Source organism: Myxine glutinosa, chromosome 11, assembly GCF_964187855.1.
Source record: "Myxine glutinosa chromosome 11, kmMyxGlut1.1, whole genome shotgun sequence".
In the NCBI taxonomy this organism is placed as follows: Eukaryota; Metazoa; Chordata; class Myxini; order Myxiniformes; family Myxinidae; genus Myxine; species Myxine glutinosa.
The window spans coordinates 137520543-137538520 of NC_136271.1; the positions used below are offsets into that span (position 1 = coordinate 137520543).

Below are 17978 nucleotides of genomic sequence, written 5' to 3' on the forward strand. Positions count from 1 at the left end.
GTGTCTGTGTGTTTGTCTGTGACCGCTGTTTCTCGACAACTACCGGTCCGATATACTTGAAACTTGCCAGGTATATTGCTGGGGACCCGAGGATGTGCCTTTTCAAGGTTTCATATTAATCGGACAAGTAGTTACCGAGCTATGGCGATTTCTTTACCAAACTCCGCAAGCCGTTCGCTTTGGACCAAACCATTTCATGTAAATAGAGGGGGGGGGGGGGGGGATTGTCACCGTACTCGCAAGCCGTTCGCTTTGGACCAAACCATTTCATGTAAATAGAGGGGGGGGGGGGGGATTGTCACCGTACTCGCAAGCCGTTCGCTTTGGCTTTGCGAATGGACCAAACCATTTCATGTAAATAGAGGGGGGGGATATAATTTTACGTATAAGATATAGTACGGGCATGCCCTAGTACATATTAAATGCTGCACTTTGGAACTCGATGTGTATTGTCGGATTTAATGGGATTTGCTATTTTCATTGCGAATGACGATTTGTGCCTTCAAGCAAAGCAAAGACTTCGTTTCATATTTTTTCATAAATCACTGAGCTAAAGCAAATGATAGAGTCTTGGCATGGTTCGAGCTTCATTATATAAATTGATATCATAATATAAATGATATAAATTCATATTATTATATACATTATATAAATTGATATTATATAAATCTGCGGTAAACTCGTCTTGGCTTGGTTCGAGCTTCATTATATTGTTGTGGTTTTGTGAATAAAGGATAACCCCCCTCATAGGTAGACACACCACAACATGTAGCCTCGCGGTAGTTCAGTTATTTCTTAGTAAATGTAAGCGTAGTCTCCTTTCCTGTGTTAGTTTTGCGTTGAGCAGGCCAGTGAGTAGGCCTCAATTGGGCTCGGATGCCATGTGCTCGGCCTGGAACAGGTCTGGCAAGGCCGAAGGGAGGAGCTGCAGGGGGAGTGGCCGGTAAGCAACGAGCCGCCAATCAGAGCTCGAGAGGAGGGGCATGGAACATTCGGGTAAGGGCGGGGCCATAAAACCCTGCACCGGGCCCCCCGCCTCAGTCGAGAATCAGTCGGAGCCCCTGTGAGAGTCGGAGCCAGCGAGAGTCGAGAATCAGTCGGAGCCCCTGTGAGAGTCGGAGCCAGCAAGAGTCGAGAATCAGTCGGAGCCCCTGTGAGAGTCGGAGCCAGCGAGAGTCGAGAATCAGTCGGAGCCCCTGTGAGAGTCGGAGCCAGCGAGAGCGAGTTGGAGTCAGAATCGGGGAGAGCAGACGAGAGAGAACGAGTCGGAGTGCTTGAATTGAGTTGCTTGTTATAGCCTCGCTGTACACGAATTCCCCTTGCCCTGTGCCCTGCGCTCTGCGGCTGTATTAATCGCGCTTGTGGAAACGATCCATCCCGGAGCCACCTACGCCGACGATCCTCCTACCTGGGCTTCTTGCATACGTGCCGTGACCGACGGCAAGGCGCGTTTGGCGCGCGAACTGTCCTTCCTTCTTTTCCCTGCGTGAGTGAGTGGGCCCTTTGTCTGGGATTTAGTTAAGACTGCTTAAGTGCCTGCTCTGTGTCTCTTCACCTGTACATTATAAATAAACCGTGTTCTTCCTCTTATTTGATCGTTCCCGTCATTTCACAATTGGCTTAGCATCGTACGAACAGAACCGCTCGAATCGGGTTCAATAAAAGGTAATGGCACGAGTCACGTGATACGCACACCGCTCGGGCGTACTCGATTAGCGTGGCTTGTGCCAGGTCCGGTCCCCGTTTCCGTGGCAGCGTGGGTATCAAAGGTACGTGCGGCGTCGACCCGATACCCTTTTCCACGCTCGCTGAGGGAGTGGCGACTCGGCCTCGTGGACACAAAGACCCGAGGAGGAAAAGGGGCTTAGCCCCCCCCCCCCCACCCAACCTCTGTACGTCGACGGGCTTCGGGAGATCCGCAACAATATACAGTCACATGAAAAAGTAAGTACACTCCATGTAAAGCTTTGACTTTTTCAACATATTTCAACATACAGCTATTTGATCTTCATTTCAACAATATTGATAGATAAAGGTGATATAATATAACAAATATCATGAAACATTTACATTTTGTAGTCCATTGTATAATTTAAATAAACATAAATGCAAATTTTGCATGTGGAAAAAGTAAGTACACCCCTACATTTATCACTACTTCAAATACCTAAAATTAGAATCAGGTACACCAGTTCAGGTGCAAATGATTAGAACATCGTTAGAGAGGATCTTTGAGGAACCCGTCTTATTTAAACCTCAGACATTTAGTTTGGTTTGTTCTTTGTTGTTGAAGTGTGCGGCGTCACCATGCCTAGATCAAAAGAGCTCTCTGAGGCCTTCAGAAAGAAGGTTATGGATGCCTACGAATCTGGGAAGGGATTTAAAAAGATCTCCAAACAATTTGAAATCAATCATTCGACTGTCCGGAAGATCATCTTCAAGTGGAGAAGATTCCAAACAACTGCCAACTTGTTCAGGCCAGGCCGCCCCAGCAAGTTCAGCCCGAGAGCAGACCGCAAGATGCTGAAAGAAGTCTCGAAAAACTCCAGAATGTCATCAGGGGACCTACAGGTAGCTATTGCCACTGTTGATGTCAAAGTGCACGAGTCTACCATTATAAAGAGGCTGCACAAATTTGATCTACATGGGAGGTGTGCCAGGAGGAAACCTTTGCTGTCCAGGAAGAACATCAGGGCAAGACTAAAGTTTGCCAATGAACACCTCGGCAAAGACCAGCACTTCTGGAACAATGTGCTCTGGACAGATGAGTCAAAGATAGAGCTATTTGGCCACAGTACCAGAAGACATGTTTGGCGAAAACCAAAGACAGCATTTGACCACAAGAACCTGATACCAACTGTAAAGCATGGTGGTCGAAATATTATGGTTTGGGCAGCTTTGCTGCATCAGGGCCTGGGCACCTCACCATAATAGAATCCACTATGAATTCTTCATTGTACCAGAGGGTGCTTGAGGATAATGTGAGGCCATCTGTCGGAAAGTTGAAGCTCAACCGAAGGTGAACCTTGCAACATGACAATGACCCTAAACATACCAGTAAATCCACCAAGGAATGGCTGAAAAGAAAGAAATGGAGGGTTCTGGAATGCCCAAGTCAAAGCCCGGATCTAAATCCCATCGAGATGTTGCGGGGGATTTGAAATGAGCTGTGCATGCAAGAAACCCCTCAAACATCGCACAGCTGAAAGAATTCTGCATGGAGGAGTGGGCAAAAATTTCTCCCAGTCGATGTCAGACTGGTAGACAGTTATAAGAAATGCCTACTTGAGGTTGTTTCTGCCAAAGGGGGATATATCACCTATTAGAGCCAAGGGTGTACTTACTTTTTCCACATGCGAAATTTGCATTTATGTTTATTTAAATTATACAATGGATGACAAAATGTAAATGTTTCATGATATTTGTTGTATTATATCACCTTTATCTATCAATATTGTTGAAATGAAGATCAAATAGCTGTATGTTGAAATATGTTGAAAAAGTCAAAACTTTACATGGGGTGTACTTACTTTTTCACGTGACTGTAAATTGATATCATCTATCTATAATTCCAGTAATCTCTGTGTGTGTGTGTGTGTGTGTGTGTATGTGTGTGTGTCTGTGTGTCTGTGTGTTTGTTTGTCTGTGACCGCTGTTTCTCGACAACCACGGGTCCGATATACTTGAAACTTGCCAGGTATATTGCTGGGGACCCGAGGATGTGCCTTTTCAAGGTTTCATATTAATCGGAGAAGTAGTTACCGAGCTATGTCCAAAAAACGATTCAACCAATCAGAGAGCAGCGAACTATCACGTGTGCCGAACGTGGCGAACAGACTCTGCCTCGGACGGCACATTTGAGAGCGTATTCATTTATTTCACGTTGGGAAACTCTGTTGGCGCTATGTTGGCGTTAAACTATGTTTTAAAACTAATTAAAACTAATTTGCGATTCTTTCGCTTTCCTGCGCGTTTGTGCACGCTATGGCGATTTCTTTACCAAACTCCGCAAGCCGTTCGCTTTGGACCAAACCATTTCATGTAAATAGAGGGGGGGGATTGTCACCGTACTCGCAAGCCGTTCGCTTTGGACCAAACCATTTCCTGTAAATTTAGGGGGGGTGATTGTCACCGTACTCGCAAGCCGTTCGCTTTGGACCAAACCATTTCATGTAAATAGAGGGGGGGGATTGTCACCGTACTCGCAAGCCGTTCGCTTTGGCTTTGCGAATGGACCAAACCATTTCATGTAAATAGAGGGGGGGGGGGGGATATAATTTTAGATATATATATAGTACGGGCATGCCCTAGTTATATAAATCTGAGGTAAACTCGTCTTGGCTTGGTTCGAGCTTTGTTTTATATTTTTAAATAAATCGCTGAAATAAATTCGTGTCGGCGTGGTTCGAGTGATTGCGTCCCATCTGTCGGCATTAGTATATGGACGTTAAGCTGGCCGTCCCGTCTGTCGGCTTTTGTTGATGCTCATCTTTGCTAATCCGATTCAATAGCTGCTGCCACTTTTACGTGGGAATTTCCCAACAGGCCGTTTTTGAGTTTCAGGTAAATATCACCTTTGTAGTCTATATTGTTTCAGACTCTGTCGGCGTGGTTACAGCGGTTGGGAAGGAGAATGGCAGCCATTTTCTTTTGGCCCATTTCTCATCATGTCGCATTATTTAATGATATAAATATTGAATGCTGTTGCATGTGAGCGGGAAGGCGTAGGAAACCGGTCATTACTGCCAGCAGTTATAAAGTGGCAAGTCTAGTTCTTTTTGTTATTTATCTTTTAATTGGAATGCCAAGTCATGGAAGGGCCTATTGAACTATTCCATACACCTTAACATGGCGCACATTTATATACATGGGAAATCTTCCGGATTATTTGTAGTTAATCAGCTTAATCAACTCAGGAGGTCATGGTGATAATTTTGATATTTCACATTAGAAAGCTCCAGTAGAACTCCACAAAAGACATGCTGGGACACACACACACGCACACACGATATAAATGATGAAATAGTCTTGGATCTTCCCTCCCTGTTCCATCTTGCCTCCCCAGTGCATCTTCCCTCCCTATTCCATCTCCAGCTGCTGCATGACATCATCACCTTCGGCACCCAGCGATGATGCGTGCCGAAAGGGCGTGCTTAGTTTTCACTCCGTTTGTTGAACACCGCTCCTTCCCTATTCCATCTCTTGGTGCTGCGTGATGTCATCGCTGGACGTCGAAGGGGGCCCAATGATGATGCACACTGATAGGGAGGTATGCAGTTTTCAATCCGTTTTTGGTTTTCTTTCTTTCTTTCTTTCTTTCTTGTTTGTTCGGGCGATATCTCAACCATCCTTTGAGCGAGGAAGCTGAAATTTGGGCACAATAGTGAACAAGTGCTTTGGCAAAAAGGTATTTTTTATTTTTTGATCAATCAATAAATTGATTAATTACTTTATTATTGATTTATTATGATGTGTGAGTAAAGCCATGGTCTCATAGAGCATGCGTTGGTATACGATGGTCTACGATGGTAGCATCGTGGAGCCCATCCTGCGTCGACGTACGATTTTGTGGCCATCGTAGGTTGGAAAATCGTATTTTGAAATGTTCAAAAGATGGTCTACGATGGTCCACGATCCTACAATCGTAGACCATCGTACGACACGTACGATATTGTATGACAACGTACGACGTCGTACGACACCGTACGACAATCCTGCGAGGACGTAGGATCATCCCTAAAATTTTGACTTTCATCCTGCGTCCTCGTAGCTACTTTGGGGGTAGCTACTTTGGGGGTATATAAACCCCAGCCATGAGCCATCACTTCATCATCATCAGTTCATGCCGACTTGTTCAGAGTGATCGTGGGCCATCGTAGGTTTGGGCCATCGTAGCCCATCGTATACCAACGCAGGCTCTATGGGACCATGGCTTAAATGGGTTGGTGTGTAAGACACATGAGGAACAACTACTTCCCCGGAATTTGTGTTGTTGTGTTGTGTTATTGATTTATTAATCACTTATTTATTTCCTTTCTCATCTGGGCAATATCTCAGGCACTTTTTGAGCGAGGAAGCTGAAATTTGGACATGACAATGACAATGACAATACACTACTCACAATAAGTTAGGGATATTGGCAGGTTCTTCGGTGTGGTTGATTTTGTGTATTTCTAACCCTAACAACTAACCTGTTAGGTTCTAACCCTAACAACCCACATACAATGGTCTGCCTATCCCAAAAATCAGTGAAGTGAAACACACACCCCTATAAAAAAAATCAACTCACTCCCACAATATCCCTAACTTATTGTGAGTAGTGTATTATTTGGCTATAATAGGTATTTTTGATTTATTGATTAATTGATTAATTATTGACTTTTTGATTAATTATTGATTAATTAATTTTCAAAAAGTTACATATTTGGATGAAATGGTGTTGGTATATGTATGCTATTAGCCAATTGATTAGGAAAGTATTTTACGATTATTATTTATTTATTTTAATTACGCAATTAATCAATTAATCACCCAATTATTGTACACTGCTCTCTCCCTCCAAATTCCGTCTCCATGTGCTGCATTGCCAGGCACCGAAGGCACCCCGGCAATGTCGTGCGCTGGAGGATATGTTATTTATTTATTTGACACGTGGGCGGTGTACTTTGAATGTAGCTCTACTTGTTTAAATTGTTTTCACTTTGTAATGCCATCAGAGTTGGAGTGCAGAAACAGTATATTTTGTTTAAAACAAAGCAACTGGGTAAAGTAATCTTTTGCATATCACATGACAATATCAAACTATAATGCCACAAGTATCTGCGGGTTTGACTTTGATGCACTCCTGAACCACTGGATGGAATGATGTGAAAACTTGTGGTTTTATTCAGGGTGTGCACAGAGAGGTTTTAGTGGGTATAAACAATTATTAATAATCCCTGCAGTTCAGGGTGGTGGGAGGACCCAGTAAGAAGGGAAGCCAGTATTACAAGTCATACTAAAATATGCCAATTCTGGGGGAATTATTCATTCCATAAAAATAAAAATAAAACACCTTTAGAGGCCATTTTTCCCCGCAAGCGGGGGTTGGCCTTTTTCGGGGACCGTGGTAGTTGTTGTTTTTTTTGGTCCCCTTTTTGAAGCAATGTTTTACGGCCGGATGCCCTTCCTGCCGCCAACCCTGTTTGTCGCCTTTTACGACAAACAGGGAATTACCAGTGAACTGGTACTCAATTTGCCGACCTTGGAAGGATGACAGGCTGAGTCAACCCCCCTGGCATTAATTCAGTGATCGATCGGGATTCAAACACCAGGATCCTTGGGATCCTAAGCTGGCACCCTAGCCGCTAGCCCAACACCAGGCTTCATTCCATAATTCTGTGGAAATTAACTTGTCTAAGGATGTGGTTTTCCATAGTATGAGTAACATTTCAAGGAATTTGTTGCTCTCACCTTTTGATTGAGCAAAGCGATTTCTGGTTTGCACGAATGCCACCCAGTCTGAGTCTGGTTGTAGTCTGTCAAGTAGAGATACTGATACATTGTGGTCCCGTTTTCGACCTTTGTTTCGCATGATATGGAGAACTTCTTGTAAATGATCTGAGAGAGACAGAGAGAGAAACAATAGCAATAATTGCTTTGGAATACATGTCCCCTACTGATGTGATATTTTACAAGTCCAAAAAGAGCATAACTCTGAAAAACTGACAAAACACCTTGAAACTCAAAATTGGTTTGTAACTTGTAATAAAGCCATGCACCAAGTTTCAGTTGAATATGTTAATGGCTAGGAGAAAAAAGTCTAGAAAAACAAAAAAACCAAAAAAAAACGAAAGGTGGGATGGATGGAAGGACGGACAGACGATGGAGAGCAAGCCTATATTCCCCTTCTGGTGAAACCGATATTGGCCTTTTTACCGCACCAAAGTCTCTGTCTTTTGATTAAATTCATCAGCGAAGCGAGTCTATTATATTTATTATTATTTGTTACCATTATTATATATTTATTTATGACTATTATTATTATTATTTGCTAGTCTTATACATTGAATTTGCATCATAGAGGACTGTGGGTGAGAGGAAGGAGACGATAAAATGAAGAAGAAACTATTAAATTATGTTTGTGCCATTAATAAATGGGCCTCGTCAGACAAACATTTTTCACAATTTACTTACAACTATCTGAAAGAATGCCATGCATCCGAGAGAGAAGGTACTGCTGTATCCAAGATGACCTGCAAAGGAAGAGGTCATGGCATGACAAAACTGGCAAGAGGCCACAAGAAACTCAAACATATGTATGCATTTATTAATAGGAAGTACATGGAATTGGATCCTGGTAAGACCAGTTTTCTGCAAATCCTATCTAATGCTCTTTTTAACATTATCTTCCATAATTCACTCCAATGTCACAATGAAAGCCTTTTCTCATACTTTGCACACCAACCTCTTTGGTATATTCTTTAGGAGACTTGGTGGCATAATTGAGCATCCACTCTGATTCTGAGAGGTCAAGGTCCAAACCCGAAAACGGCCAAATCATTGTGCTGCTTCCTTGTTTGATTATTCGCATTTTAGAAGGATAGAGCATGGGCAACCATAGATTGGCAACCATTGCACAGGCTTGATTGGCCTAATAACCTCCTCATGCGTTGAAGTTACTTGTAAGGGAACATCTTCTTCTTCTCCACCTCTTCCCTTTGTAAGGGGTGAGATCCAATACTATCAATCTCCTGCCCGACCTTGACCACGATACTCCTCCACTCTCCAACCACCCCCACCTTACTGATATCCCGTTTCACACAATCCTACCATCTCAACCGTCGTTTACCTATTTTCCTAACTACCTAGATCCCTCAACCTATCCGCTCTCTGCCATTCTCTCTTTTCCCCCATCTGCACCGTGTCCAGCCCATCTCAGCCAGCATTTCACCAATCTCCCCATCAAACTCAAGCTACATTCAAAGTACCAATCTCCTCCTTCAATTCACCCATTCTCCTTCTATCCACCCTCTTCACTCCCTCCTGATCCAGTTGTTCTCGCAAATCTGCAGCCTCTGTTGTTCTCTCTCTGTCAGTGTTACCATCTTCAGACCGTAAAGGTAGGCAGGCGTTACACAAGACATCATAACCTTTCCTTTCACTCTCCTTTAAATCTTTCTGTCTGCCATTACTCCCACCACCCTCCTCCATACATTTGCACCCACCTGAATCCTCCTCCACACCTCTGCCTCTTAATTACATCCCCCCCCAGATACTCAAACCTATTTCCTTGTCTGATCTCCTGATATTAATTTGTTTTCTCTGCTCAGTCTTTTCCACATAACCTCAGTCTTCTCCAAGCTCATTTTCAGCCCATGTTTCTCAATTGTCTCCTTCCACTCCCCCAGTACTTCCTGCATCTCCTGCCCACTCTCCACCACAATAGCTGGATTGCCCGCATACAATATCCTCCCCAGAATACCTTTCATGTTTACCTTCCGCTTACCAGCTGCATCACCATGATAAACACGAGTGGGCTGAGAGCACTTCCCTGCCTCAAACCGATGTTCATACTGAACTTCTCCGACATCCCAGGACCAATCAAAACTCTTCCCTTTGTTCCCTTGTACATCACTTCCACCAACATAACTTCTGCTTCCGACACTCCCATCCATTCCAGTATCGCCATGACCATCTCTCTCGGGACAGTGTTGTTGACCTTCTCAAGATCCACAAATCCCAATACCATTTCACTTTGCACCTCCAACCTCTTCTCCACTATCTGTCTCAGCATGAGCATCCCATCTGTCATTCTCCTACCCTTTTTCTAAACCCCTGTTGCTCTTCTCTGATCTCTTTGTCCAGACCCTTCCTCGTCCTCCCATCCAGAACCCTCTCCAGCAACTTCATGACACTACTAAGGAATGGAATGCCCCTGTACCACTGTATTAACAATAACATATTATTAAATCTTACAAAACCCTAGGCCTGTCACAATATGCACCTGGGATGTGTATTTGTACTACAAATGTGCATAACATTAGTAACTGGCTGATACACCTATCCAGGATGGGCGATGGGATTATCCTGTCAGAGAGCCTTGAAACTCACCTATATTTCTCATTGAGCATAATGGAAGGATGACGAACAAAGCAGCAATAATCACCGCTATTTCACCATTGAAGTAACTTTTCCTGCAATAGGGTGAAGCCAAACTTTACAATAGCATCAAGTAAATACATTTTTTGAATTGCAAAATGTAACAGCAGGACAAATTACAATGTGATAAGCAAATGCGTTTATGGAACAGATTCGTATCCAAAACTCATCACTCGTCGCAACTCTCTCTTCCTCATATGTGGTGATTTCAATTGTCATCATGCAACTTCCCTGGGTGTTGGCACCTCTCTCACCAACCATGGTACTTCAGCAAAGGACTTCTATGATTCCATGAAAATGAATTGATCTAAGAACTTTCCCACACGGATTTCTCCCAATGACAAATCCTCCCTTCTGGACTTAGTGATGACAAACTTCCCCATAAATGTCAACTGCTCTTACTTTGTTGCAATTGGTTCATCTGATCTTATGCTTGTGGGAGATGACGTCTTTCTGGCTATTCTCACAGAGCTGCTTCAATGCCGACGAGTCTGGCATTTCACTCAGGCAGATTGGCAGGGACTGCAAGCAGCCATCTCTCTTCAGGACTAGTCTCCCATATCTACTGCCCCTGATGTTAACTCGGCTTGGGAATTCTTCCACAGAAACCTTCTCTCATGCACAGATAAATCCCATCTCATCTTCCATTATTCGACCCTTCTTCCCGCCCATGGTATACCGAATCTTGTGGTGAGGTAATTGCTCTGAAACAACTTGCTTTCTCTTCCTGGAAGGCAAATCTGACTGAAGGACATTTCAGATCATTCTACAAAGCCCACAACAAGTGTGTGTCCACTTTCATCAGAGCCAGAAAACAACATCTGTTCAACCTCTGCAATGAACATTGAAAATTGTCTTCCTCTTCTAAAACCTTGTGGTGCCTTACGAAGTCTGTCTCTAAAGTATGCTCCCCTTCCATCACTTCCCTCACTTCAAATGGCAACACAGCAGACTCAGCTTGTGAGAAGGCCGAATTCTTGTATGCTGCGTTTGCTTCCAAATCTTGTGTCCCCAAATCTTGCTTCCAAATGTTGTTCCAACCCCTCGCTCTTTGTGCCCACCTTACCCAATCCCAACCAACTAATCCTGGACTCTGTCTTTTGCACCTGAGAAGTTTCTGGTAACCCTCCATTCTGACTCTGTTATTGCAGCAGACGACATCAGCTCTTACTTGTTTATACATAATGTTGATCAGACAATCACAAACAAAACGCCAAAAAGAAACCAGAGCGACAAACAACAGTCACCTTGTCAGATTTGCCCAAACAGCTCTGTCAGCTGGGTCAGATTCGGCCGACCAACTCTCATTTCTGATGGCTTCCAAAGTAGGATGCTATTTGCTGCTTCTTCTTCGTGCTGGAGAACATGACCCACCAATCTCAAGCGCCTCTTCCTCACAACATCAGAAATTTTTGGCAAATTACCATATAGTTCAATGTTTGTGACGTGGCCTTGCCAACGGATGTTGAGTGTTTTACGGAGGAGTTTGGTGTAGTTGCCATCGATTTTACATGTCATGCTACTAGTCAGCGGCCACAACTCACATCCATACAGTAAGATTGATTGTTTTGTGTCAAGTAACTGTAGCTTTACATAGCCGGATTTTGGTGCTTCGTTGCAACTGGGCGCACCAAACTGTCTCAAGCTTGTTTGCTGATGCCCACGCCTGTCCAATGCGGCAGCTGACGTCATAGGCAGTGTTGGTATATGAGCCAAGGTATTTGAAGTCTTGAACTATCTCGAGCACTTCACCATTTGCTGCTCTGAGAGTTCGTTGTTCAATGTTCATTCGGTCGACGATGTATGTGCAATGTGCATGTACTTTGTTTTTGAGGCATTGATAAGAAGACCGACTTTTCTGGCTGTATTTTCGATTCTTAATAGGATGTCCTGTACATTTTGTAGAGAATCAGCAGCTACAGCGATGTCATCGGTGTAGTCGAGGTCAGATAGTTTCTGAGCAGGGTGTCTTCTGCTCATGCCGCATTGCAGTGTGACACCATCTTCCTCCGTCAATGCGGTATGCATCACATAGTCGAGCACCATAATGAATAAGAAAGGTGCAAGAGTTTCACCTAGCAGCACTCCTGCAGTGACGTCAAATACCCGAGTTGGCCCATCAGGTGTGAGGACAACAGCAGAAGTGCAATTTTATAGATCTCCTTGATCACGTTTGTTATCTTAGGTGGTATATCATAGGCACATAGTATTTTGAACATAGCATCCCTGTCTATTGAGTCAAACGCTTTTGTAAAGTCGACAAATACCAGCACAAGCTCCCTGTCCAGCTTGCTGTTTTTCTTCTTCAAGCAGCCTTCGCAGTGCAAGAATCTGACCAGCCGTAGATCGGCTTTGTCTGAAGCCATTTTGGTTAAAGCGGAGCAGTGGGTCAATGGTTGGTTGAATGCGATTGAGCAACATTTTGTTGTAAATTTTGGCTGCGGTTTGTGTCAAGCTGATTCCACGATGGTTTGTGGGAAATGCCAAATTACCTTTCTTGTGAATGGGAACTATTCCAGCTTCACCCCATTGACTAGGGTGATCTCCATTAAATGTTCTGGTGCAGAAATGTAACAATATAGGCTTCACATCAGGCAGTTTCCAAGTTTTGACTCAAAGCACCGGGCATGGATGGCCTTGATCGCACTTCATTTGACCTAAAGCTGCATCCAGTTCTTCCATTGAGAAGATCTCTTGGTGAGTGTCAGACTTTTGTTAAGTTCAGAGCTTCTTCTGGAGCTATTTCCGGAGCTGCAACAGCGAGAAGGTTTGCGAAATGCTTGCGTCACGCTATGGGTCGATCTTCACACTGCAGCGTGGGTATGTTGGACGATTTTCCCGAAATATATTTTACGAGTTTCCAAGCATCAGCATCTCGCAGATTCGTGTTTTTGACCGTCAATAGGATGTTGCTGGAATGAGCATTTAGTGCTGCATCATATGTATCGCAAAGTTGTCTTTGTGTTGCATGTACTTGCAAATGTTGAACTTGATAAAGTACACCACGTGCAGCTCTTGTGCAGAGTTCCGCACCGACACAGAGAATTTCGGCTTTGGTGGCAGATGAGTTCTGTCTTCTTCTGTGCATATGTCAACAAACTTCATGTAGGACTGTTCTTCAGGTGTAGTTTAGTTTCTCTCCACCTTCTGGATATAGCATCATTCCTGTCCATTTTCAAGATGTCATCGTACCGCATTGCTCCCCAGTACATTGTCTTGCCTTTCACCACCTTTTTTTTTTTTAACTTTTTGAAGACAACTGAATTTTTGCATACACGATTCGATGGTCGCTTCCAACAGCATTGAAAGTCGAGAAGGCACGTACATGCTTCACGCTATTCCACTACCGCTTGCGCACCAAAATGAAGTAAATTTGTGTTTACTTATAACCGTGGAAAGAGTGTTACTTATAACCATGTTGTTTCGATCGGAGAACTCACACAGTTGGATGCCGTTTCTGTTACTGATCGAATGATACGAATGTAGCCCACGTACCTGTGCATTGAAATCTCCACAGATTATAACAAAAGCGTGTATCGGTATATAGATTGCACAGTACGTTCAAGATTTTCATAGAATTGTTCAACATCTTTTTCTACATCAGGTCACATGCCCAAAAAACCTGTTCTTTCTGCTCTGTTCACCCTGTAGTTTTCCATCCGTCATCTTCCATCTATATCTATCTGTATCGTCTAAGTTAGCCAACATCACTTCACTGTGCTATATTCCATAAACAACGTGAAAAAAAAAACAATCTCCGAAAAACTACAGACCTATCAGCTTACTTTTAATAATCAGCAAGGTCATGGAACCCATCATCACAGTTGACATGAAATCCTTCCTTTTCTCCTACGGCTTCATCTCAGATCATCTATTCGGATTCAGACCAGGGCACTCCACCTTGGACATCCTGCTTCTGTTCTTTCAACAATTGATGGAGGCCCTCAATGTCAGACAAGAGATCAAGGTAATCTCTCTGCACATATTTTGTGTTTTGATACAGCTGTGCTGCTGCATGGAAAGAGCAGGGGGTGCAAGACCAGAAAGGAGGCAGGAAAAGATAGAGACCAGCGACTTATCTACGATGCGAAAGTGATGGGCCCATAGTTAAGAAAATAGATTGGAGGGTTTGTCAGACCGTCCTTTCGGAGAGAGGGAGAGATAGAAAGAGTGAGAGTGAGAGAGAGAGGGGGGGGGGGGGGGGAAGAGAGGGAGAGAGATTTTCTTTCAAGATTGAAAGACAAATTTCAAGTGTTTGACCATCTTGTGATTCTATCAAGGATAGCAGAGAGGGAAGAGGCTAATGCTTGCCAATCTGAAGGAGGGTAGATTTATGGCAGAGTCAGCAAGGTCATGGAATAAAAAGGGCTACCAAAGCAGTTTCCTCGGCTATTGGGCACAATCCTGGATGGGTTGCCACTCCAGCACAGCGCTTTCCATGTGCCAGTGCAGAATTAATCACGGAGAACATGATCTACACATGCATCATTGGGCCTTAAGGTTACAAATGGTAGAACCATGCATTTAAGGAATGTAGCACATTTTAGGTTTCTAAAGGTTGAATACTTTTAAGACTGAATGCAATCAAGGAAAATATCAGATTATTGTACTTGAAATTTCACGACACAATTCTCAAAAACAAAATTTCTCGCAACGTTTGGCTAGACCTGAACACTGCAGTCCCTCCAGCACAGTCCCTTTTGTTCCAACAATGGTTGTCTGAGTTGGAGGGGATTATTTTACAATTGGGGGTTGTAAAACAAGGAAATGTGTGCACTCGACTTACCATGCATTTGTAGATGTTATCTCTTCAAGCAGGGCTGGTAACTCTTTTTTTATAATGAACAGGTAAGTGGACATAGCTGAAACAAAATGACAAACCAAAGACAAATGTGACAAACCTCCTCGAGACTAGGCGAAGACAAGACTGCACATGTTAAATGGCGCATGCAATTAAAAACATGCTGAAACCATGACAACACAGCTCAGAAACTTCACACTTATGGTAAGAAAATAATGAACTCAAGTTTCAATTTATGCATCTTGAAATGTACATAGTACTTCTTCTCCTTCTTCTTCTTCTCCTCCGCCCTTTACAAATGATGAGGTCGAATGGCACCAAGCTTCTGCCCTGCCTCGACCACGATACTCCTCCACTTCCCTCTGTCTTCAGTCAACTCTCTCCACTCTCCAACAATCCCAACCTTACTGATATCCATCCTCACACAATCCACCCATCTCAACCATGGTCCACCTCGTTACCTCCTACTTGCTCCCTCAACCATCCTATCCACTCTCTTTGCCATTCTTCCTCCATCCGCAGCAAGTTTTCAGCTCATGAACCGCAGATCAGCGTGAACCGCATTACTCTGATTTTTTTCCCACATACGTATATCAAATTTTGGAGGAAATATGTCAACCACATAATTCTGAATCCGGAGATTAATGAACACGCGGATATCGAAACCTTATTTTTATATGCTTTTGTTACTTTTGAAGCAACTGGACCTGTATGTACACACATCTACAATCTTGTGAAAATTTAAATAATATTACTCATGCTAAAACACCTTAAAATCCTCAACCTCGTTGCAATTTCCCAACTTATAATTGTTCTCACCTCAATGTATACTATAGCCTCAATGCAATATTCAATTTCAAAAATTCGTAATATGACATTCATCAATTTACTGTCTCTTCAGGCAAATGCTTTTTCTGACGACTTGGATTAGAATCTTCAATAGAATAGTTCTTCATCAGCATTTCAATGCACTTTAAAACCAGGATCTCTGAACATTGGACTGGCCCTTTTAGCATTTCCATCTGGAACACCTGGCTCCTGATGAGGGACACCCATACCAAACTCTTATATACCACATGCTTGTCCGTTATCCACCAATGACTTGTGATTCATGTTCAAATACACCGATATCTACCAAATTTTTGTTTTGCAAGTGATGTACATACTAGCTCCTCCGAGCCTTCGAAAAGCATTTCAAAAGCTTCACAGTCTCAACTGTGCAGAAACAATAATTATAGATGATGTGCCTCCCTTCATCCCCAAAGGTCCGAAATGTTTGGTGTGAGTACATATCTCACAATGGTGGTATCCCAAATCCAAATTCCCTATACTGTACTGTATTGTGCAGATTTGCCCATTGTCGTATTAACGTCCTTGTTATACAACACAACAACAACAGGCATTATAAGGCCATTTTCCCTGCTAGAGCGGGGGTTAGCCTTGCGGTCCCCATGATGATCTTCTCCATTTTGCCCTATTTTCTGCATCTCTCCTTGTTAACCCCCTTGCCCGCATTTCTTCTTCCACCATCTTTAGCCAAGTCTTTCTCGGTCTTCCCCGTCCTCTACTTCCTTCTACATTCATTTCCATTTAAAACAGCTGTTCACCACCATCTCTTATCTCCCCCCATCCAAAACCTTGATCTTTTCTACCCCCGCTAATTTCACCCCAAAGCCACTTTTTTGAAATACCAACTTCTTTCCTGGTATTCCTTGGTGTCCTTGTGTTTATACTTCTCCCACCCCGCCCTCCCCCTTCCCACGCCGCCTCCCCCCAAGCCCTCTCCCTCCCACACATTTCCGATGTCCCTGCTCTCAAATGTTGTGTTTATGTGCTCCCCCTTCTCTCCCCATCTGGTTTTCCGCTCCCCTTTTTATATACTTTGTTTGTTTGTCTGTTTGATTTGTTTGTGTGATAAATGTTAGCTCTTTCACGAGCTTCGATTATGTATACAAAAAAAATAAAAAATAGTGAGATTCCTTATTGCACAGAGCAAGTGTACCATATCTTGCTGAAGATGAAATAGTAAATGTCAGGATAAAGGAAGACTAAAAATGGACACTGAACAAAAAGTAAAGACAAAATTAACTGTATTTTTTGGCATATAAACCAATATGTAGTACATGTCGAATTGGGTAATTTTCCAATTTTTCTTTCCTTAATTCATAGATAAGTCTATTTGCAGTGCAAGGCGAAGCAAAATCAACTATGGTAGTTAGCAAAACTGTCAGACAGTCAGAACAACAGAGATGTTAAATCCTCCCTGACTCTTTCACTGTGCATCGTTGGCTGCGGTACTTCCAGGGTCAGGAATATTAGAGTTGTTTTGTGCATATAATTTGAACTATTTTGTGGAACGACCTTTCAGATAAGTTAGGAATGTAAATAGTTTTTCAACATGTTTGTTATCATATCGAGAGAGTTCGTCTTTTTGCCTGATCTGTAGTCCCAGCTGCCCAGTGTTAGGTCCTAAACAAGCGGCACGTTGAGTCAGCACATATTCCTCCAACTTATCCTCAATGTTTGTCCACCTAGCTTTGCAGCCACAATTAGCATTCTTGGTTTTCTCGGTAGTCTCCGCAATGCATCCTTCGCTTTCCACTCGTCCCGGACACATTTCTTGCTGTCGCTGACACGACTTGTGTGATTTTACTGGAGGCATTTTGAGATGACGTAGTAAGGATGGATACGTATGATTAGGAATGAAAGGGATGGATCAAACGTAATTGGTGAGTGTGTGCTCGTTATTGATTGGGTGAACAAGTAAACGTTATTCCACTCAATGACGCTTGCGAAACTATCCAATCAGCAAACGTCCCGGGTAATGTTTCTTTGAGTGTGTTTTAAATTATTAATTACACAATTTATTTCAGAAAAGATCTCACTTTTTTTTTTTTCATTTATGCAATTCAATGCTTTAAACCATAGACAAGTCGATTCTGAGTAATGTCGAAACCCGGACTTCCTGGAAAGTCTCAACCTGTATGCTGAAAAATGCGGTGCAGCATATAAAAAGAACATTCCAAATATGTTTCCC

At 43.1% G+C, this 17978-nt stretch overlaps 1 protein-coding gene across 4 annotated transcripts in view; it reads right to left on the minus strand.

The window, feature by feature from the left end:
- The window catches only part of LOC137436810 (sodium-coupled neutral amino acid symporter 2), a 112861-nt gene that overhangs the window by 22440 nt on the left and 72443 nt on the right, over positions 1 to 17978 (minus strand). For all 4 annotated transcript variants that reach the window (XM_078765906.1, XM_068130935.2, XM_068130934.2 and 1 more), the window contains 4 exons: positions 14927 to 15002; positions 10093 to 10175; positions 8176 to 8234; positions 7453 to 7599 (listed from right to left, as the gene is read on the minus strand). In XM_078765906.1, coding sequence (XP_078622032.1) covers positions 7453 to 7599; positions 8176 to 8234; positions 10093 to 10175; positions 14927 to 15002 — 365 coding nt within the window. The remainder of the gene's footprint in view (positions 1 to 7452; positions 7600 to 8175; positions 8235 to 10092; positions 10176 to 14926; positions 15003 to 17978) is intronic.